Source organism: Eubalaena glacialis, chromosome 17 (genome assembly GCF_028564815.1).
Source record: "Eubalaena glacialis isolate mEubGla1 chromosome 17, mEubGla1.1.hap2.+ XY, whole genome shotgun sequence".
Taxonomy (NCBI): Eukaryota; Metazoa; Chordata; class Mammalia; order Artiodactyla; family Balaenidae; genus Eubalaena; species Eubalaena glacialis.
Window position 1 is genome coordinate 82,706,571 of NC_083732.1, and position 24,124 is coordinate 82,730,694.

At 41.1% G+C, this 24,124-nt stretch overlaps 1 protein-coding gene across 4 annotated transcripts in view; it reads left to right on the forward strand.

Annotated features, from left to right (window-relative positions):
- KHDRBS3 (KH RNA binding domain containing, signal transduction associated 3) overlaps positions 1–24,124 on the forward strand; it is a 165,469-nt gene that overhangs the window by 84,950 nt on the left and 56,395 nt on the right. For 2 of the 4 annotated variants that reach the window (XM_061171426.1, XM_061171425.1), the window contains exons 5-6: positions 3,714–3,853; positions 16,320–16,515. In XM_061171426.1, the coding sequence (XP_061027409.1) occupies positions 3,714–3,853; positions 16,320–16,515 (336 nt within the window). The remainder of the gene's footprint in view (positions 1–3,713; positions 3,854–16,319; positions 16,516–24,124) is intronic. The other 2 variants (XM_061171428.1, XM_061171427.1) reach the window with 1 other exon arrangement.

Sequence of the window (24,124 nt, forward strand, 5' to 3'; positions counted from 1 at the left end):
GCAAGATTGCCACAGACTCCCACTCTTCTTTCCAGAGTCCTGAAGTGGTTGTTTTTAACTGTTTGGTCAGCTTTTATTGTTGCTTGTTATGGAAAGGCTTTGCTGAGCTCCTTGCTTAGTTATCCTGAAAGTCCTGTGCTCTCTCATAACCTTTCTTTTTTTTTTTTTTTTTTTTTTAACTTAGGTTGTTTTGGATCTCTGTCCATATGAGCATATGTAAAGTTTCACTTCATTCTTTTTAATGTCTGCATAATATTTCATTATATGCGTGTTCCAGAATTAATTAGTCTTCAAATAATGAACACTTACTTCTTATAGATTATAATTCAAACAGTGATCCCAGGATTAACCTTGGACATAAATATTAGCATATTTGGGCAAATATGTCTGAAGAGTACATCTCTGGCAGAGAACCCACTGAATTTTTAATAAATTACTTTTAATGATTTTATTTTAAGACTTTTTTCCTATTCTCCAGGCTAACACATTTAGATAGATCCTAAACTTACTGGCTAGAGAAATCCCATTTACACATATTTAATTAGAATTCTAATCAATTTTCTCCTCTTCACAATTGGTGGCAGTGTTGGTGTTAATGTTATAATAGTTTCACTTTTCAGATGGGGAGTTGAAGTGATAATTTACTAATGACTAGTTTAAAATGTAAAACTGTAGAAATAATTTAGTCTATAAGCTACCATACGTGATTTGGTTTCCCTACTGATTTAAAAACATTATTTCGAAGACCAATAAAATTGTAACTACAGTGTGTATGTCAGTGTCTATCTGACATCAGAAGAAACAGTTACCTCACATTTAAAGAAGTTGCCTAAAATCACATAGCTGGTCAGCCCGATTGGGTAAATTCAGGCTTAACCTCAGATGTGATTGACTCCATTTTTTTGTTTTTTGGGCCTTTTTTCCCTCCTAACTACACTATCTGCTGTAATGTACTTTGACAGAGATGATGTTTAAAATAGGCTTTAATTCTAGTTTTTGTGGCACCATTGCAAATCACCTAGCTTTACTTAGAGCAATGCTTTGCTTTTTTTAATTTTTCTTTTTAAATTTTTAATTGTATTTTTGAATAGGGCCTCAGTTATCTTCTTTTCCCATGAATCAATTTTTAACCACATACAATTTTGTGTCCTGCCTCCTAACACTTTTCAACAGGGCCAATATTTAGCATTTAGGTAGCACATTTTATTTAGGATGTGCTTTACAAATAATTTATTAATCACACATTTTTAGTAAAATGGTAAGGAGCATACTCTTAGTAGGCAGAACCCACCACGGATTCAGAGGTTATCTGCCAGGAGCCTGCCAAGGGCCAGCCGTGATGACACACCCTTCTCTGTAATGTGCGGGGCCTTCCTTCCCACTTCTGTATCCATTATCTTTAACTTCTGAATTTCCAGTTCCTATGTCTGATTGCTCTAGAACAGCTCAATTTTTGTGTGCTATAGACCATTGAAGAGTCGACCTGTACAAAATTGATTAAATCATGATGTCACTTTGTTACTCTCCTTAGCTTCCAGAAACCAAACTTCTTGACTTTGTTCATATACCCCCATATCCAATATTTTACCATTTCTAATAAAATTAGACATTATAAATAACTCCATATCTACCTTTCGCCATCCTTCCTGCCGCTTCCCTACTCCAGGCCGTCTTCACCACGGACTGGGGTTACTTAAGTGCTTCCATCTGGTGTTTCTGCCTCCAGTGTGTTGTTTTTTTCCTTTTAATATCTTTATTGAGATATAAATCACACGGCATAAAATTCACTCATATAAAGTATACAGTTCAGTGCTTTTTAGTATATTCGCAGAGTTCTGCAACTGTCCCCCTAATCTAAGTTGGGCCATTTGTATTACCTCCCAAAATGAACCTTGTAACCAACAGCTGTCACTCCCCATTCTTCTCCCGCCTTCGGCAACCACTAATTAGTTTTTGTTCTTTTTACACAGCTTTTATGGAGATGTAATTCAAATACCATACAGTTTACCCATAAGGTATACAGTTCATTGGATTATTGTATATTCACAGTTTTGTAACCGTGACTACAAACTGGTTTAGATTTTTATCATCCCCCAAAAGGAACTCCATACCCATTAGCAGTCCCTCCCCATTCGGCTCCCCTCCCCTCTCACACTCCTCTGTCTTACATAGCCACTAATTTATCTCTCTAGATTTCCCTGGTTTTTTTTGACATTTCATATAAAACACATACAGTATGTGTAGCCTTTTGCCCTGACTTCTTTCACCTAACATACTGTTACCGAGGTTCATTCAAGTTGCTTTTTATTGCTGAATAATATTCCATTTTATGATATACCACATTTTATACGTCCACTCATCAGTTGAGGACTTTGGGGTTGTTTCTACTTTTGGGCTATTATGAATAATGCTGCTGTGAACATTCATGCACACATTTTTGCATGAATATATGTTTTCATTTTCTTGGGTATTACCTAGGAATGGATTTGCCAGGTCATATGGTAACTCTTTGTACAGCATTTTTGAGGAGCTACTACGTGGTTTTCCAAAGTGGCTGGACCATTTTACATTGCCACCAGAAAGTTGTAAGGGTTTCAATATCTCTGCAATCTTACCAACACTTGATATTGCTTATCTCTTTGATTACTGCTATCCTAGTGGGTATGTTCGTGGTATTTCATTGTGGTTTTTGTTTGCATTTCCATAATAACTAATAATGTCGAGGTTCTTTTCTTGGGCTTACTTTATACTTTTCTTAAGGAGAAATGCCTATTCAAATCCTTTATCCTTTAAAAATTAGGTTATGTGTCCTTTTATTATTGAGTTGTAAGAGTTCTTCACGTATTACGAATACAAGTTGCTTATCAGGTAATAGGATTTCAAAATATTTTCTTCTATTTTGTGGGCTGTATTTTCACTTTTTTGATGGTATTTTTGTAGCACAACAGTTTTAAACTTTGACTTGGTCCAATTTGACTGTTTTTTCATTTGTGCTTTTGGTATCTTAGCTAAGAAATCATTATGTAATATAGGATCGTGAAGATTTACTTTCATGTTTTCTTTTAAGCGTTTTACAGTTTTAGCTCTTACATTTAGGTCTCTGATCCATTTTGATATAATTTTTGTGTATGGCAAAAAGTAAAGGGCCCATCTTATTTTTTTGATGTGGATATTCAGTTGTTACAGCACCATTTGTTAGAGACTATTTGAAAATCAATTGACTATAATTGATAACTGGGCTCTCAATTCTATTTCATTGCTCTTTATGTCTATCTTTTAAGGCAGTACCATACATTCTCCATTACTATAGCTTTATAGTAAGTTTTGAAATGAGAACATACCAGTCCTCCAACTTTGTTCTTCTTTCTTTAGATACTTCTGGCTAAACTAGGCTCTCTGTAACTACTAGTTGATTGAGTTGTAAATAGCAGTGCCCATATATCAGTTACATGCCATTTTAATTTTATTATAAATATTTCACTTGGAAAGTATGCACAGCAGAAGGAGATATGGCTGACTGTAGAAAATTCTAGTTTAGGGGAAAGATACTGTTTGTTTTTTTTCTTTTTACAACAATTTATTGATAAATTTTCATTTCAACAAACTCAAGTCTTGTTTTATGAATTTAACTATTTTCCTTACCTTTTTTTTTCCTATTAAAAATTATTTGCTTCTTATCCTAAATTCTTTGTTATCTTCTGTCTTTTGTGTAGGACTATAATGATGAAATCAGGCAAGCACAGCTCCAGGAATTAACATATTTGAATGGTGGTTCAGAAAATGCAGATGTACCAGTTGTTCGAGGGAAACCTACCTTGCGTACAAGAGGTGTACCAACCCCAGCAATAACCAGGTAGGTGTGATTAATTGACTTACCTTTTTGTTGTTAGAATAGGGTACCATGGCAACAGTTTTAATGTTTCCTTTATTGACAGGCAAGCGGCTTTACCAGTGTATTGGTACAAAGCCTGTAGGAATGCATTCAGGCAATATGGTGTCGTATTAAGAGGATTCACTGTGGACTGAGGTATTCCTGGGCTTAAATATAACCTGTACCACTTACTAGCTAATGACTGTAGATAAGTTTATTTAATCACCTTCACGTTATTAATCCCTTAATTCTTTGAACGTGTAAGTCATAGCTTTGATACACAAATGGAGATAGTGGAAGCTTGTGTTTCCCCAGTGAGCGCAGACAGTACCAGGCTAGTTCATTGCCGCATCTCCAGTGTTGAGCAGTGTCAGGTACCAGGTGAGTGTCCCGATGCTTGTCTTTTTATGCCGTGTAAATGCTCTGTGGTGTCTGAAACTCCTAAGCTTGTCCAGGCACACCGAATTTTTATTTCTGTCTCGGAATCATGACTGCTTTTATCATGAAAAATATGTTAATGAATTCGTAAGTCAATTGAAGCAAACTATACATTGAGACGTGACTCTCAAACTTATTTGAAAATTATTTTTAATTTTTGCATTTTTGCCCCCAGAAGAGCTCAGTGGAAATTAGTAACACAGGCTTTATTTCACTGGTGACTATATATATTTTTTCAGGTAGAGTTTTGCATGAAATAATTTAAAATAGGTTTCTTCCATATATCCAAGTTCATTGGGAGGAATAAAAAGTGAGTTCCCCTGCTGAGTGCTGCTGATCGACACACTGTCAGAGCAGTTACAGACAGGTGTTATTGCGATGTAAAATAAACACAGATCTGGGCATGGAACCAGGTGGGTTTTCTCTGTAAAAACAGGCTAATAATAATAGGATTGCTGCTGATGATTTAATGAAATAATTTATGTAGCTGTTCAGTAAATGGTAAATCTCTATCATTTCCATTTCTCCTGTTCAGTCATAGGAAATTACATATTTGCTATATTCGTTTCCAGTGGCTGTTACAATGAATTACCACAAACTTGGTGGCTTTAAGCAATAGAAATTGGTCATAGTTCTGGAGGCTAGATGTCTGAAATCAGCTTTACTAGGCTAAAATCAAGGTATTGACCGCTCTCCCCCTGGAGCCTGTAGGGGGGGAATCCTCTTGTTGACCCTCCCAGCTTCTGGTGCCTGTAGGCGGTCCTTGACTTGAGGCCCTCGCACTCTGCTCTCTCTCCTTCCTAGCGCTGCCTTCTCGAATCTCCAGTTGCCTCCCTCACAGAGGGATACATGTGATGGTATTTAGAGTCCACCTGGATGATGCAGGGTAGTGTTTCCATCTCAGGATTCTTGACCTAATGTCTCATCTGCAAAGGGCCCTTTTCTCTGAATCAGGCAACATTCACAGAATGAATATCCCTCGGATAGAGAATATAGATAATAGAGCACATGCAGTGCCATCAATTTAGGGGATGCCCTGTTCCTCAGACCAGGTCTTCCATTTTTACTGAAGATAATTTCTAATCTAGTTGTCTCGTTTTCAATTAAGTTGAAAACGTTATGTTATGAATAGACAAAGAAGGCAGAAACTTTCTGTTTTGGGGGAGTGTAGTATCTGGAGAGACACCTCCATCTGCCCAGATGTAAAATTATTCCTCTTGATGACAGCCTATATCCTGCTTGCCATTTTAAGCTTTTCCATTGCCTTGGTAGTGGGTATTTTGGGATGGAATTACCGTTCAGGTCACACTTCAGACCCAGTGGTTCGCTTGTGGAGCAATGGCTGGTTCGTACTGGTCCAACACCTTACCCGGGGCACTTCCGCTCACCGCGTGCCAAGGAGCCAGGCACCGCCTTCTTCCCTCCATGTGATTGTGGGCTTGCATGGCACCAGATCGTTCAAATACTCTATTTTCTACAGTGTGAAGTTCATGTTCTTCTAAGAGGCATTCAGTTGCCCTTCTGTATTTTTTCTTAAGACCTCTCTCCCAGTTGGTCTTTGTTCATTACTTTGCCATGTTTCCTGTGTTTAGCGCCTACCTTCCCTGGACACCGCCACTGAGTTAAAGGGTGTGCTCTGCCCTTGCAGACCTTTGTTCACACTGCTCCTGTGTCTGCAACAAGTCTGTGGTTCCGCTCTCTAACCCTCTCACCTGTTTAAATCCTACTTGTCTTTACATCCCGAACTGAAACTTACTTTAACAGGACACTCACATTGTGCCTACTACTGACTGAGTGCTTTCTGAGCACATCACAGATATTAACTAGGTTAAGCCTCATAACAGCTCTGTGAGGCGGGCACTGTTTTGCTAAAGTCACCATTTCACAAATGAGGAAACCAAGGCCAGAGGAGTCCGTTACTTGCCCCAGTCACTCAGCTGGTGATTTTTAGAGCCTGGCTGGAATGCAGGCAGTCTGGTTCCAGAAACCATGCCTCTCCCTCTCTTTGATCCTTCCCTTCTGTTTTTATCCAGAATCTTTTTTTCTTTTTCTTCCACCCATTCTCCCCTTGCAGTTTTTCCATAGAACTTTCATTCTGTCACTTTTCTTATATTTTAATTACAGCACAATTAATACAAACTACGATGAAAAGACTTACATTTTTACTACTTTTTCTCATCAGATCACATATAGTAACTTGCTAAGTTAATGCCCATCTACCAGAATAAAAATAAATTAATATGGAAAAGAATTAGGATAGAAAATTACAAAAATCCTAAGGGTGAGATTAATACACAAAAAGGTACATGTTATTTTGTAGGCTTGGCAAAATTGGTCTTCAGATTATGCTTTGAGCTTTCTAGTGGCCAAAGCGGAGGAAAATATGGTTATAGAATTCACAGCATCTAAATGGCTAAAAACAGTCATAAAACAAAAGACAAATGTACTTATTGCAGCCTAGCACTTTCTAGTCCTGGGACCACTGGACGGTCACAGGTGGATCCTCGCTACACCCAGTCCTCAGGAAGTCATTTTGATTTTAGCTCTAAAATAAGCCTTAAATCTATTTTTCTTTGATCACCTTTTCCACCCTGCACTCCAGCCAGACTGGTCTCCTTTCTGTTCCTTGAACAGGCCAAGCTCGTTCCTTTCCCTGTCCTTTGCCTTCACTCCTTCACTCCTGCTCCTCGGAAGGCCTGTCTGCAGTTGCCTGCCTGCCCCTCGGCATCCTGTTCTCAGCACACACAGGCACCATGTCAGAGAAGCCTCTGCTGGTCGCCTTGTTTGAAGTGGCCGCCCCATAACCCAGAAGCCGGCCCACAGCACCCTTCTTGGTTACATGGTAGCATTTATCAAACTGAATTTACCTTTCTGACTTGTTCACTTTTTCATTGGTTACTCCTCAGTATTCTGTAAAACCTTAAAGGCACTTGTGTCCCTAATGTTTGGCATATAGGAATCACTCAGTAAATACATGTTGAGTGAATACAGTACAATCGCAAATTCTGTAGACTCTTCTGATCAAGTGTTGACCATTTACAACATTTTTTGTTAGTGTCGTTCTTGTCTGTCACGTGACTAGATTACCAGGGGATTAGCTTTTTGGGAATGGTCACATGGACAGCACCACTTTGGAATTTCACAGCAGAACAAGTCATTACTGGAATCTTCATGAATGTTCTCCACTGTTATCACTTCAGGGTAGCTTTCTGCTGAAAGATGTAAATGATCTAAAATTAAATCCTGCAGAAGGGAGTAATAAGTATTTTAATAAAACCTTTTCATTCAGTTTCAAATGAGAGGACTAAACTTACTCCTTTTTTACTTAGGAGATAAGGAAGTTTCTTTACTTCTGTTCTGCCCTGTGCAGCCCTGTGGTACGTCACCTCCCTAACTCCCCGCACGGACCCCAGCAGAGAACACATCAGGGAAGATTAGGACTGATGCCACTCCAGGCAAACTCTCTGTTTAGCTCTGTGATTTTCTCCGTAGGGTCTCCACCCCATATATTGCCTGCTGCCCTGGTGGTCTGGGCTGGACAGTTTTGAGCCCTCAAGGATGCTCCCTTCCTTTCCCCTCTTCAGAACAGCTGGCTAGTTCTGTGTTGCTTCTCCACTGGCCTTGTCTGGCCCATCTGGCCCTTTCCCCAAGTAGCAGGCAGTGTTCTCTCCCTGCATTTGTTACCAGAAAGAGCAGGAAGAAAAAGTGAACAAAGCAGATGAAGCCTGTCTTTCTAAGTAGTAAATATGCGTTCACCAGCATTGGGTGCTGAATGTGGTGGTTTTGTTTCAACTTAGGACATGAGGCTGACCCATTCACGCAGCTTTTATCAGCTCTCATCAAATGGGGAAAATTTTTCAGCTACAGTTTCTTTAAAGAGTTTGCCTTCCCCTTGTCTCTTCTTTTCTTGGACTGCAACCCCATGTTAGATCTTACGATGGCATTTCCCAGACTGTATGCCAGGGTGCTGGGATGCTGCATCACACTCACAGGGCTGCCGTGGAGAGTTTAAAATTTCCTGGGACCACTGCAGTAATCGGCGGCTTTCAGACACTGGATGAACTGTCAGCTTACGTTAATCATTTATGGTTTTAACACTAGGTCGTGCCCCACTGGTTTCAGTGGCATCATATCTTTGTAAAACCGGCACCTCAGCAGCTGCTGTGGTAAATATTAGGTAGCCACAGCTGCTCTGCCTGTTGGGCACCACGTAACTTCCCAAACCAGGGGATCGGATGGGACTCGGTCACTCTCATTTTCTCATCCACACTGATTTTCACATGGTACCTATTCTCTTTTTAAAATGGATTATGAATAATATCATAGATGCTAAAGATTGGGTTTTTTTGGTTTAAAAATGCCTTCTGGGATTTTTTTTTTTTTTTAAATGAAAGCTTATTTATTTATTTATTTATTTGTTTATTTATTTATTTATTTATGGCTGTGTTGGGTCTTCGTTTCTGTGCGAGGGCTTTCTCTAGTTGCGGCGAGCGGGGGCCACTCTTCATCGTGGTGCGCGGGCCTCTCACTATCGCGGCCTCTCTTGTTGCGGAGCACAGGCTCCAGACGCACAGGCTCAGTAATTGTGGCTCACGGGCCTAGTTGCTCCGCGGCATGTGGGATCTTCCCAGACCAGGGCTCGAACCCGTGTCCCCTGCAGTGGCAGGCAGATTCTCAACTACTGCGCCACCAGGGAAACCCCAAGATTGTTTTAATGACAGAAAATGATACATTCTTCTCCACAGTATCTGAGAAATGTTATCGGGAAAACTGAATAATTAATATATGGGCCATAAATATTTCACCAGCATATGATATGATTTATATTATTCTACCAATCTCTATTAAAAAGTCCTTCTTTATCATTAAGGAAAAGCTGGATATAGGAAAATGATAATATATTTCTTTATCTACTAGCCAAAATTATAGGAATTTCCAATTTTAAAAAGCCATTAATTTGGGGTGTTATGTAAACTATATGATTGCCTCCTGGATTTACCTTCTGAGGACCTTGTACCGCCTGACCTGTCAGAAGAGTCACTCTCCTCTCCTTCCTTCCAACTCTGTGTCTACTGTCTGTGCCTTTCTTAAAACCCAGACAGTGGCTGACCACACACGTGCCCCGCGCCCCGGGCAGACACTAGAGGACTCTCCTCGGACACGAGCTTCTCTGCTTCTCTTGCCGTAAGACCTGGACTGCCCCTCAGTCGTCAGCATCCACTCCCTTTGGTCCACGTGCTCTCGGAGTGTGTGTTAGTGCAGCCACGCTGGAGTTGATGAAGGGGAGGCAAAAGGAGAAAAACGTGTGCTTTCTTTTAAAATCACCTTAATAGGCTTTGGGACGGCAATAACTGAGGCAAATAATGTGGCAAACAGCGAGAAAACTTCTGATAAAGAACTTGTAACTTAAGCGCAGCCTGGAGCAGACACGTGAGAAAAGCCGCTGAGCACGGTTCTCCTGCCTACGGTGCGTCAGCGCAGCCTGAAGCCCGGTGTGGGTTCCCCCTCCTCCTGTCGACTCCAGTGCCAGCTGAAGGAAGGCTTGGATACCCATCAGGCCAACTGACTTTTCCTAGAATAATGCCAAGCAAGCGCCGCTGGCAGGCTGCAGCCCTGGAGGGTGGAAGGAGCCCAGTGGGTGTTTCCTGTGCAGTGGGCGTCCCCTCCTCTCCCCTCTCCACCCTGGCTCTTCAGAAGTTTTAATCAGTTTTTTTCCTCTTTGACCATCAGTCAGTTGCTGGTGTTAGGTCATTTAATGTCACACATTTTCCTGAGCTCTTTCTCTGACAAATTGAAGTTGCAGAGATGATGACCAAGTCATTGTCCTGCCATTCTGGGATTTTTAAGGGGAAAGTCAGAGAAACAAGTAGTTATGGCAGAATGGCTGAAATAGAGCACGAGGGATATGAGGAAAAGTGAAGCGGAAGCAGAAACGATAGCACAGATCATTCTGAATGGGGGATGTGGGTACGAACACACTTAGGATGAAGGTAAAGTAATCAGGCAGGGTAGTGCCAGAGGGAAGTCATCCCATGCAGAGGGGCAAAGGCTTGAAAGCAGGAAAAATGGGGCCATCTGCCTGGAGTTAGGGTGTGGCTATGGGAAAATCAGAGTCACCGCCAGCCCCTCCTAGCTGCGTGGTCTCAGGGAACTTCCCTCGCTAAGCCTAGTTTCTTCGTCTGTAAAATGGAGATAGGACGTTGAGCACACATTAATCCATATCCTACTTAATTTTTTAAACGTCTCGTTGAAGCCCAGACTGTGGCATGATTCCTTTTCTGATTACTCAAAATGATCCCTCACTAAAAACTGAATTCCTGTAGCACAGATATTTGATCAGTCCTTGGGCAAATTGCACATCTCTCTTAACTCCTTTATTATCAATTTCACCGTCATCACAGAGGAAGAAGACTTGTGCTGCATAGTTCCAGAAGGCAGAAGTAAGGTTGATACTTAGAAATGATAAAGATTTTCGCTATTTTTGTTTATAAGGAAAAAAGTAAAAACATGCTAACAATCAGAATTGGAAGACAGTGACAGGCTTCAGAGTACGGAGCGAGCTCTCTGTCTCCAAGGGGATACGTCCCTGGATGAAACGATAAGTTTCTTGTACTTTTAAGAGGGTGGACTCTCTCACACTGTCTTATGTTGTCAACAGTTTTACTAGTAACCAGTTTGTAACTTGTTGGAGAAGAAACAGATTGCATTGGATTTCTTACAGACTGTGTACAATGTAGAATAACGTAACACTTACTCAGTCTTTTTTTTTTTTTTTAAATTGCATTGAAGGTTGGATGGTTCGCAGAATAAAGAAAAGAGATAACCGACAGGTTTCATAACAGGTCTATAACCTCTGGATCGAAGCTACCCACAGCAGCACTTGAAATGCAGAGTCTCGGTCCCCAGCATAGATGTACTGATGCAGACTCTGCCCCGAAACCAGGCCCCAGGTGATGTGTGTGCACAGTAAAGTGTGAGAGGAGAAGCACGGCCCTAGCACCGCATTTCAGATGATCTGTAAAGGTGGTCAGAGAGAGAGCTGCCAGAGTCCTCTATTCAGAACTTCCAGTCTCCATCAGCCCCGATGGCTTCTTACGTTTGTTCTGAGGGATTATGACCATAGGCTGCGTTTACCTTTCGCTTCTGTCCAGCTTCTCGTTCCCTTGTCAACCTCTGGCAAGAAAAAAAAAATATCTCAGTGATTAAGCTTTCAGAGAGGTGAAGGAAAGTTGTCACATGTGTTAGGGATTCTATAGGAAAATAAATTACCCCTCAGGTCATTACTGCATCAAGCATGGATCCTCGGATGGATCTCTGGGAAAGCTTATTCTTACTGTGAGACCGGCTAGACCTTGACACTGGATCCGGCAGGCACCCCCTCTGTGATCAGCTGTAGGCCTTTCTCTTCCTGAGGCCCAAGCATCCCCTGTGTTTCCCAAGGTCACCCAGCTGATAATGCTGGAGCTAGCTTGAGCTAATTCCACGAAATTCATTGTTTTATCATACACTTTTGCTTCTCATGAAATATATAGACAAAAGCCAAACAATGTGGTATATATACTCTTACTCTATACCACACTGCATCACTGTTGCTAAATGTATGAAATGTACATAAATGTGCTGCTGCTGAATGGATGAAATGAGCACAAATGCGAGTTATACCTTCTGTCTTCTCTCTCTCCTCACCCTTCAGTTAGCAGCCAAAAGGACAGTATTCAGGACAGAGTCCAAGTAGAAGTCCACATGATAATTACCACTTACTGAGTGCCTGTTTTAGCTTAGGCACTTGATGTAGTTGTAAACCTCACAACTGTTCTGCAAGAGCTAGATGTTATTAACTGGACTTGCAGATGGGAAAACCGAGGCTCAGCAGCCCAGTGATGACAGGACTAGATTTGAGTACTGAGTGTGGGTGTGCTGGAACCCACATCACGTGCTTTTTCATCATAGCCTAAAACCTCCTATTAATATATAAACTGAATAATTAGTTCCTAATTGACTGAATACAAGAAGTTATTGATCATCCAAAGCACTCTTCCCATGGAAAAAACTTTTCTCAATTATTTTCACATCTGAGTTTCAAAACCAGAAACCAAGGTCACCCTGCTGAAAAATGCAAACAGAAAGAACCATTACAGTCACACCCGTTTGCTTATGAAACTTTCTACTCAGATGTGTTATGTTTCTGCTTTTCCCTTATCCCCGTTCTGAGCAGTGTGGCACCCAATCCTATCAATTTGAATCAACTTTTCAAGTAAAAAATAAGTAAGTTCCACTGATTGTCGTTATAAATGTCATCTACCAGACACTTTTTCTGTTCTCATCCCATGTTATCAGCCCTGCTGTTTAGCTTGACCCTGAACTTCATTTGTAGCGTCGAGTGAGCACTAGGCAGTGCAGCTGGACCTTCATGTTGGCCGGTCACTCCGTCGCGCCTTCCTCTCACCAGAGACCACTTACAGCAGTACTAAGACTGTGCTGCTTGACACCATTCCCATGGGATTCCAAACTCGTAAAAACGAATCTTCAAAGTGTCTTTTGTAGACAAGTATCCCGAGCTACATATATCAAATGACTTGTCTAAAATTCTATAACGGATTCTTTAGTATGATTCCATATACCCAGTGGGCACATAACCTAACAATGTCGATGATGATAAGAAAGAATGGTGAGCTTCTTAAATATAAAGTAATGTCCTTCAGTGTGGTAAAGGACATGAATTTATTGAAATACTGAATATTTTGTGATCGATATAGTACCTTGGACGGCAGGGATGGGGTATTAGATAAAGAAGCAGGAGCCTTATTTAGTTTGAATACACACAGATTGACTGAAATATCACAAATGAGTTAGATGTACCATAAGTAGAAACTACTCTTTTCTCTAATCACATTGAAGATTTTTCTAGATGTACACCAGAGATAAAAAGGTAAGACTATAGATATTACAGTGTCTATCAGTACAGTTCAGAGAGATTGAAATTTATCTAAGTTACTGATATTCACTGAGTAGGAAATGGGCTAAATACTGTGTATGTCCTACCATTTTTTTCTTCACCATAACACTAAGAAATGGGTTCTGTATCCCATTTCACAATTGAGGAAACTGTCTTGGAAAGTTCAGACTCTTGATTAGTTTGAATGTTAATTGGAAGGCAGAGGTAAATAAGTACAGTCAGGAAATCGATCTGAATCCAGTGTCCTTGCTCTAGACCACCAATTTTATTGCACCGATTTTTATGACCTAGTATGAAAACAAAAAAAAAAAGATCTAACTTAACAGTGCTCAAAAAAGGGATAACACAAGTTGCCTAAAGGTGAAAGTCATGGATTTTGACAGTTTTGAGAAGTACCAGTCAGGTTTTTTGTAAGATGTCCCTCCTTTGGGATTTGTCTAATATTTTTCTCATGATTAGCCCAGGGTTATAGGTTTGGGGGACAAAAACCACAGAGGTAAAATGCTATTTTTATTACATCATATCATGGGAACATACTATTCACATGACTTACCACTATTAGCTCATTGCTTTTTGTTGCTGAATCATATTCCATTATATGAATGCACCCCAGCTTGCTTATCTATTCACCTATTGAGCAAAGGGCATATTGGTTGTTTTAGTGACTAATTTCAAAATTTCATATTTCAGGTATTCATTGCAGCTATGTAGGAAAGCAGTTGACTTATTAACTTTGTATTCCAAGACCTGTTTCATGTGCTTATTAGTTCTAGTTTATTGTTTGTTCGTATGGTTGCTTTGTTTTGTTTTGATCTGGTTGATTCCTTAGGAATTCTTACATGGAAATGTCACCTGCAGACAAAGTTTTGTTTCTTCCTCCACAATCTTAAAAGTTTTATTTCCTTTTCTTGTCCTATTGAATTAGGTAGAACTTCTAGTACAGTTTTAATTGGAGTGGTAAGGCTGAACATCCTTGCCTTGTTCCCAGTCTTAAGGGGAAAGCATTCAGTCTCTCACCATTCAATATGATATTAGTTGTAGGTTTTTGTAGATGTTCTTTTTTAACTTGAGTAAATTTACCTCCGTTTCTAGTTTGCCGAGTTTTTATCGTGAATGATGTTGCATTTCATTAAATACCTTTTCTGCTTTATGTGATCTTACGATTCTTCTTCGTGAGCCTTCTTGGCGGGGTGGTCACATGGATTTTCACTAATGCTGAAGCAGCCTTTCATACCTGGAACAAATCCCATTTGGTCGTGACGTGTTTAATACATTATTAAATTCACTTTGCTACTACTGTTTTTGAGGATTTTTGCGTCTTTGTTCATGGGAGATACTGATTTATGGTTTGCTTGCTTGTTTGTTTCATTGTATAATGTCTTTAATGTCTTTTGTTTCCCCTTGGACCACATGTCTCTTCCTCGGGATGTCAGAGACCACCTAGCTCAGCCCCCTGTCACCCTTCCTCGGCCTCTCTGTCTCCCAACCCCTTGACCAGTTGTGGCTTCCACAGGTGGACTTAGAAAAAAAATCTTGGGAGGCACCTCCTGTGACAGGTCCCCATAAGGGCTCAAGACCAAGTGGAGGCCGGTCACTTCTGTCTTCCCCGGTGGCCCCGGCCAGTCCCAGCCTCTGACTAGTAATGTAGAAATAATTTTCAGGAGGCACGTCCGGTGACCACCCTCAGAGAATGAGTTAGGAAATGTTTCCTCTGATTTTATTTTATGGAAGAGAGTGGAAAACTGATATCATTTCTTCCTTTAATATTTGATAGAATTCACCAGTGAAACCTCTGGGTCTGATGCTTTCTTTTTTGGAAGATTATTAATTATTGATTAAATTTCTTTAATAAACATAGTTTTATTCAGATTATTTAATTCTCTTTGTATGAGATTTGGTCATTTGTATATTTCAAGGAATTAGTCCAGTTCATCAGAGTTAACAAATTTGTGGGCCTAGAGTTGTTCATCATCTTCCTTTTTTATCTTTTAATGTCCTTGAGGTCGTTAATGATGACCCCTCTTTCATTTATGATTAGTGATGACCCCTCTTTCATTTATGATATTGTTGTTTTTTTCTTGTTTAGCCTGTCTAGAGGTTTATTAATTTAATTGATCCTTTCAAAGAACCAGCTTTTGGTTTTAATTTTCTCTGTTGTTTGTGGAATTTGAGCTTTCAGCTGTGTATTTGCTATCCCAATCAAACAAGAGAAGAAGAGAGAACTGGTCTGTAGGCAGCCACATTATCTGCTTGGTTCTCCTTGTTTGGAGGACATTGTCCATAGGAGGTGGGTCAGGCTATGCCTTTATTTTCTGGTGGAGCCAAATTTCTGTCCTCATTTCTTCATAGGACTTGCACACTTCCTCAAGTTTTAGCTTACGTTGGGCTCTTCTGCTTCCTGCCTTCCTCTCTGACTTGGAAGTCTCATTGTATAATGAGACTTTTGTGTTAGAAATACATGAACATGTTGAATTCTACTTCAGAAAATATATGTGTTTATTTAACCTAAGAATGATGTTTTCAGTCCCTAGGTAGTAGATACACTATTTGGGAAAGTTCATTTTATTCCCTCTCTCGTGGAATCTGATGTATGTTTTCGTCCTGGGTTTGCCAGCTGTGTGTTCTCAGACAGTCTTAAGATCTGTTTAGGCCTCCGTTTCCTTGTCCGTAGACAAGCCAGGTAAGGCCCAAGTCACAGTGTTGGAGTGAGGGTTGGCTGAGACCCTGGCAGGACGTGATGGAGGAGTGCTCGGTAGATGCAGCCTCCCCAGATGTCAGTTTCCTATTCTGTGTCCCAGACAGACACTGACTCCTGGGGTTTCTCTGATGTTACCATATTTATTGTTGCTGGACTAGCTGCCTAAATGACTTAATTTCTTTCCTTTAGGTAGGTACCTGTTTCGCATTTGCTTTTAGTTTTCACTTTGCATATGGTTTCCTTATTTCTTTTTACAGAATTATGGAACACTGATTTTTGTGAGGTATAAATGCATGCGAACAGTGGAATGCTAGAGAATACCATGAGGATTGCTAATTTGACCCTCTTGCTTGCAGGGGAAGGGGAGGAGTCGCGGCCCGGCCAGTGGGAGTCGGGGTACCGCGAGGGACGCCGACTTCCAGGGCAGTCCTTTCCACGCGAGGGCCAGTGAGTCGAGGAAGAGGACTTCTCACTCCCAGAGCAAGAGGCGTCCCCCCAACTGGGTACAGACCTCCACCGCCGCCCCCAACACAAGAGACCTATGGAGATTATGTAAGTGGAGGTGTTCTGATGATCTGCGACCCAGACATAGCGTCGGGTGTTGTGACCAGTATCCCTCACCTTGCTTTAGCTCTTTAGCAAACGTTTATTGAGTGCTAAATAAGTACTTGGTACCAGAGCACAGAAAATGTGAAAGAAATAACCTCTTTGGTCAAATAACTTAAACCTCAGATATGGAAGATGAGTTTGGGTGGTGACGAGGTTCAAGACCAGGTCAAGGGGGCGTGCGGGCAGCCCCCAGGAGTGTAGCGTGGCACTCGTCCACGGTCCTCTCCAGGTTGCCTCTGAGCGATTCAGTCATTTACAAAGCAGTCGCCTACGTATACCAAGCTGTTTTTACCCTTCAGTGTTTCCACTTAAGCTGTGCTGCTGAATAGCGATTCTTAGTGGAAATTCTTTTCAGTGAAGAAAATAAAAGTTCCCAGTTTTTTTAATTAATGCATTATCAGTTTTTCCATTTATCATTCCATAATTCTTTGATATGGTTCATAGACTTATTTAACATAAGAGAAAGAAAATACATCCTTGGAAAATGGGCGGCAGGGGGTGGGGAGGGCGGAATCTTTAACAAGAATACAGAACCCCTGGGATTCTTACTGTAACTTTCTGGTTAACCTAAATGAGGAAGATAAGTACTGGATAGATGTTTCGTATTAGTAATTGAAAGTATTCAAGAAAGAGTATATGAACTGTTGTCAAAGAAGGGGAAGTAGTGACAGGCCTAAAATGCCAGAACCAGTAGGTTTTCATGTCTCCCTTTAATGGAGGTCTCTTGCTAGGAGCTCAGCACCTCTTTGCACAGTTTCTGGAACTTGCAGTAATCCCTGGGCCACAGACAACTTCTTCAGTGTCATCTGCAGCCACCAAAGGAGCTGAGTCTTTGTCCTGGTCATACTGAACTTCTTATAATTCCCTAAATGTGCTGCGTCCTCTTAGGCTTCCAGAACTTTCCTCGTGTAGCAGCCTCGGCCTCGAGTGCTCCTCCCCCTCATCTGACTGCTTCCTGTTTGTCCTTGCAGACTTCGGTCAGCTGTTACTAGGGGAACTCATGGGAGGCAAGAGCTGGCCTGTTGAGCATCACCGCGGTCTCCCACCTGACCGTGGCCGCTGGCGGGGCAGGGACGGAGAGCTGCACCCCTTTGCACTGGCAGAGTGCATGCTGGGAGCTCAGCGAGTTATATTCTGAAAATAAGTGCCATGGGGACAGCTTCACCATTTGGCTGTTCACTTGGGGAAGGCTGTGTCTGTGTCTCGGCTCTGTGTTCTTTACAGTTGGACGTGGTCCTGTTTACTAGTATTCTTACCAAGCTGGCAGTTGTGCCTCAGATTCATCCACAAAGGCTGAGTCTCATGAGAGTAGCAGAGACTGAAGGAAAGGAAATGTTGTGAAATTCCTTTGAGGTGGCCCGGTGTCTGCTTTTTTCCACCTTGGCGTGCCTTGAGTTCCCTCAGGTTTGGGTGCTGTAGATGTGGCTGGATGGTGTCGCCGTAATCGCCAAGGCAGGGGGTGTGGGAAACCTGGATCCTAGGCCCCCCTGTGCTATAAACATGGTACAAGGGCTTCCCTGGTGGCGCAGTGGTTGAGAATCTGCCTGCCAATGCAGGGGACACGGGTTCGAGCCCTGGTCTGGGAAGATCCCACATGCCGCGGAGCGACTAGGCCCGTGCGCCACAACTACTGAGCCTGCGCGTCTGGAGCCTGTGCTCCGCAACAAGAGAGGCCGCGATAGTGAGAGGCCTGCGCACCGCGATGAAGAGTGGCCCCCACTTGCCGCAACTAGAGAAAGCCCTCGCACAGAAACGAAGACCCAACACAGCCATAAATAAATAAATAAATAAATAAATAATTAAAAAAAAAAAAAAAACATGGTACGAGTCAGGCAAGGTACTTAGCTTTTTTTGGCTAAATCCACCAATCCACCTGTCTCAGAAAGAGCCAGTGCCTTCTTTCCATACATTAATTCATCTTTCCACTCAGCAAAGATCGATTGAATTCCTACAGTGTGAACCAGACACACACATCCTCTGTCTCAGTGTGTATACCCTGGTGAGTCTCAAATGAAATTAGATGAATACAAATAAAAATTTCTTGAAAGGTTAAAGTCGAGGGGAGCAAAAGGAAGAGAAATTCAAGGCACTTGGTTTTTCTGTGTTTAGCTCTGAGTTTTATTGATAAGTGATGGGAAAGGCATGAAAACAGTCGATTTGCAAAGTACTCTGTTGAGTTAATAACACCCCTTCCCATCCACTACCACGGCTAATGGGATGGTGGCCGTGCAGAAGAATATGTGTCCTGTCAGGAGCAGACGAGGGCTGGAGGGCTCTGAGCAGAAAGGCAGCCTGCATCGCGTGAACCCACACTCAGGCCTGGCGCTCTCCAGGCACGCATTGTCCCTGAGGCTGCATTTCCAACACAGCTTGTACTCATTCTGCCACACCACAGCGTTGCCTTCAGATAACAGACGGCCACGTTGGCTGTCTTGCTTATAATTTGCCATTGGTCTTAACCGTTTGAGATTCTAAAGATTACTCGCACTGTACACTTAGCTTTGCAGCACGGGAAGGGGAAAAAAAAACCTTTAAAAAATTATTTTGTTTATTTGCTTATTTCTAGGATTTTAGATCATGTGGGTATACTACAAAATATCCGACTTAGCCTGGGTCCTGGAACCCCCCAGAATGGTTATTCATTCACGTGGCAAGTGGGAAAGTTGAAGCTGGTCTTCTTAGAGTATACTAAAATAACTATTCCATTGAACTGGAATAACCATAAATTAGACTCTAAACTCCATGGGAGTAGGGACCCCCGACCCCACCCCTGCACCCACCTTTGTATTCTCAGCACCTAGTATAACGTCTAGCACATAGTCGGTCCTTAGTACATGTTTGCTGAATGGATGAATATTCTCAAGACCGAGTTTTTTTAAAATTGCCACCTGTGGAGAACCCACCCCAAATGCCTCCTGTGTGCTTTGTCGTTTTTAGTCACTTAGCGGTTTATATCTAACTTATTAGCATGTCACTGTGTAGTGCAATCTTCACTTAGTATACGTCTGTTTCTAGATTGTAGACTTGTCAGGAAAGGCACTGTGTCTCGTAATTAGTCTCTAGCCACTAGCATAGTTTCTGGCACATTGTAAGCACTTAGTAAATGTTTACTGGACTAGACAACCCTGCACAGAGACCAGGTAAGTTTTCCTAACGAAGGTTGCCATTGATCTTTTCTAAGTCAATTACTGTAACCGTCCCGTGGGAAGAATATGATAGCTGGCATTTGAAAAAAGATCTTCCCTTCATTATTCTTGTGCTCAGAGGGCAGTTGCAGGTTACAAAGATGTGAGACTGATTCTGTGTAGCTCCTGAAAATAACAGAGTCACGTATGATAAGTCTGATCTCAGTATGAGAATGAACTTTCAAGAAGGACGTAACATTTAATGAGAAACTGCTCTCCATGAGGCACTTTCTTATATGTCATGTCATGTTGTTCTCACAGCCACTCAGAGAGGTATTGTGATCCTATTGTACAGGTGAGAATTTCAGGTGTGGGAAGTTAGTGTCTTTCCCCACGTCACAAGGGTGATACAGAAGGAGCAGATGCCGGATTCACGATGCAAGGCCTGTATTCTATCTTGAACAGCCCGTGCTTGATTGAAACCAGCGCTCTGCGAGCTGAGATGATAAGGTCTCCTCACCTTTGGGGAAAGTGCAGCAGATCCTGTACCCTGCTGTCATCAGGAGTGCAGCAAAGGATGGCAGGAGATTACGTAACCTCTGTGGTCCCTTGCAGTTTAATAATTCTCTGGTTAAAAGCTACCTTAAGTAGGGAAATGAGAACTGAGAACCATTAGGAAGAATGGGATGGGTTAGGATTTAAAAAATAATAATAAACAAAGCATTATTACATTGATTGACAAAAAAAAAAAATGAAATAGCACTTTCACTGTTTAAGAATTTCCGAGCCTCTGTATCTCTAAAAAAGGCTTGTCATTCCTTTGGAACTCAAAAATGTAATTTTTAATCATTTCCTTGAAATACATTTGTGGTAATAAATGTTCTGTTTCTATAGAACTTGTTGGTTATATCTAACCAATTCAGTTGACTTATTTTAACTCTCATTTAACATTTAGTATCTGAGGCCATTATTTCCAGAATAAAAGATGCAAAGAAATCATATCAGTTGCTTATTTAAACAAAAAAGGGGATGAAACCTGTTCTTTCAGATCCTGCCACAACTGGTGCTTTTTTGAGAAAGTATACATTTCAGTCCTTAAAATACTCAGTATTCTTCAGATTATGTATACTAAAATGAAGGTATTTCAATACAGTTTTAGGCCCAAGAAAAAACTCAATGTGTGGTATATGTTAATTTTTTTTAGTAAATAGTTATAATATGCCCATTATAAAAGTGTTGCCTATTAGCCCAAGCAAGAAAGCCTGATAACTTAAAGGTATTTTCTTGTGGAAATGTGCCTATTGAAATTGGACTGATTTTTCTCAAGGTGAGTTGGTGAAGATAACTTGGTCATTTACAATGTCATCTGAGCCCACTGTTCTTCATCGGAGTCACTGTCACAGAATATTCCCTGAGTATGTGTCATTGAGAAGAACATCTGTTGGCAAATAAATCTGTTCCACTGTGAGAAGGTTATTATCACAAAAGTACATGTAACACACAGTAGCCATTTGAATAGTATAGGCTCACCACCTCTCCGTGAACACCAGTCTTCTGAGAATAACTCTAAGAATACAAGGCAATTCAACACGATTAGCTTTTTTCCAAAAAGGAAGAAAACAGATAATGGATGTGTTTTCAACCATTTGAGTACAAACTGGGACCTGCTGCTCCACTTTTCACTTAGTAAAGTTAGAGATAATTACAGTAACTTCTCATCTCTTTTCGAGAATAAGAAGCACCTCTTCCCCAAAATGACATTGATTAATTACTTATGTCCAGATAATTAAATAGCTGACAAATAATTAGTGTAACCCAGAATATATTCAATGAGAGCACTTTAACAATTCAAAATGTCGTTGTAATTACACAAAAGGACATGTTTGATGCTTGCTGGCCGAGCCCAACTTAACATGTGAATTTCTGAAGTGAAGTCATTTTTTACAAATTGCTTTAGGCTCCACATACAAAGAAAACACACAAAGTACAGTCGGCCCTCCATTATCTGCAAGTTCGACATCTTCGGATTCAACCAACCACAAACGGAAAGTATTTTTTAAAAAGTTCCATAAAGTTCCAAAATTGAAGCAAAACTTGAATTTGCCACATGCAGGCAACTATTTGCATAGTATTTACAACTATTTAAATAGTATTTACATTGTATTACTATAAATAATCTGGAGATGATTTAAAGTACAAGGGAGGATGCGTAGGTTATATGCAGATATAACTACATATCCGTTTTATATAGGAACTTGAGCGTCTGTGGATTTTGGTTCCGCGGGGGTCCTGGAACCAATCCCTCGTGGATACCGAGGGACGACTATAGCTGCGTATTCCCCAAACACTCAGTCTGGTCGTTTTATTTACTGTCTCTGAAAAATCTTGTCCATTGCCGCCATTTCACGTGACATTTGTGTGTTAGTGACTACTAGATCTGCCTCTCCTCCGAGCTCTCTCTAGGGCCCCTTCCTGAGTCCCTCCCTACAGGCCCGCAGCTCCGTGCAGGCTGTGGTGTGGCCCGCAGGGGCCTTGTTCCTCCCAGGGCCCTTGTTGAGGGAACAGCACCGCCATGAACCCAGGCGCCCAGGATCTCGTTCGTTCATCGTCATTCCCTGCATTCACACGGTAAACACGGCTCACTTCTTCATGAATAACTGTTTGATCTCCAGTTAATCTACGTCACAGCTGCTTTAGGGAAGACGCTCGTCCTCCTGCGTCTTAGGAAACATTCTTGCCAACCTCCCCGCGTCCAACTCCTGTGCTCTGATGATGGCCTCTCACAGTGCCTGCACTTTCCACAATTCGTAGTTACTTGTTTGTATATCGTTTTCACGTCTGACTTCTCGCTAACTTTAAGTCTTTGTTTACTCTTTGATTCCTACCACCTAACATATAGTAGTCCCTCAGTAAATGCTGGTTGTTTATTTTATTTTATTTTATTTTAATTTTTTAATTTAATTTTATTTATTTTTTTATACAGCACGTTCTTATTAGTCATCCATTTTATACACATCAGTGTCTACATGTCAATCCCAATCTCCCAATTCAGCACACCACCACCACCACCACCACCCCCTGCCGCTTTCCCCCCTTGGTGTCCATACGTTTGTTCTCTGCATCTGTGTCTCAATTTCTGCCCTGCAAACAGGTTCATCTGTACCATTTTTCTAGGTTCCACATATATGCATTAATATATGATACTTGTTTTTCTCTTTCTGGCTTACTTCAGTCTGTATGACAGTCTCTAGATCCATCTGTGTCTCTACAAATGACCCAATTTCGTTCCTTTTTATGGCTGAGTAATATTCCATTGTATATATGTACCACATCTTCTTTATCCATTCGTCTGTCGGTGGGCATTTAGGTTGCTTCCATGACCTGGCTATTGTAAATAGAGCTGCAATAAACATTGGGGTGCATGTGTCTTTTTGAATTATGGTTTTCTCTGGGTATACGCCCAGTAGTGGTATTGCTGGGTCATATGGTAATTCTATTTTTAGTTTTTTAAGGAACCTCCATACTGTTCTACGTAGTGGCCGTATCAATTTACATTCCCACCAACAGTGCAAGAGGGTTCCCTTTTCTCCACACGCTCTCCAGCATTTGTTGTTTGTAGATTTTCTGATGATGCCCATTCTGACTGGTGTGAGGTGATACCTCATTGTAGTTTTGATTTGCATTTCTCTAATGATTGGTGATGTTGAGCAGCTTTTCATGTGCTTCTTGGCCATCTGTATGTCTTCTTTGGAGAAATGTCTGTTTAGGTCTTCTGCCCATTTTTGGATTGGGTTGTTTGTTTTTTTCATATTGAGCTGCATGAGCTGTTTATATATTTTGGAGATTAACCCTTTGTCTGTTGATTCGTTTGCAAACATTTTCTCCCATTCTGAGGGTTGTCTTTTTGTCTTGTTTATGGTTTCCTTTGCTGTGCAAAAGCTTTGAAGTTTCATTAGGTCCCATTTGTTTATTTTTGTTTTTATTTCCATTACTTTAGGAGGTGGATCAAAAAAGATCTTGCTGTGATTTATGTCAAAGAGTGTTCTTCCTATGTTTTCCTCTAAGAGTTTTATAGTGTCCGGTCTTACATTTAGGTCTCTAATCCATTTTGAGTTTATTTTTGTGTATGGTGTTAGGGAGTGTTCTAATTTCATTCTTTTACATGTAGCTGTCCAGTTTTCCCAGCACCACTTATTGAAGAGACTGTCTTTTCTCCATTGTATATCCTTGCCTCCTTTGTCATAGATTAGTTGACCATAGGTGCATGGGTTTATCTCTGGGCTTTCTATCCTGTTCCACTGATCTATATTTCTGTTTTTGTGCCAGTACCATATTATCTTGATTACTGTAGCTTTGTAGTATAGTCCGAAATCAGGGAGTCTGATTGCTCCAGCTCCATTTTTTTCCCTCAAGACTGCTTTGGCTAT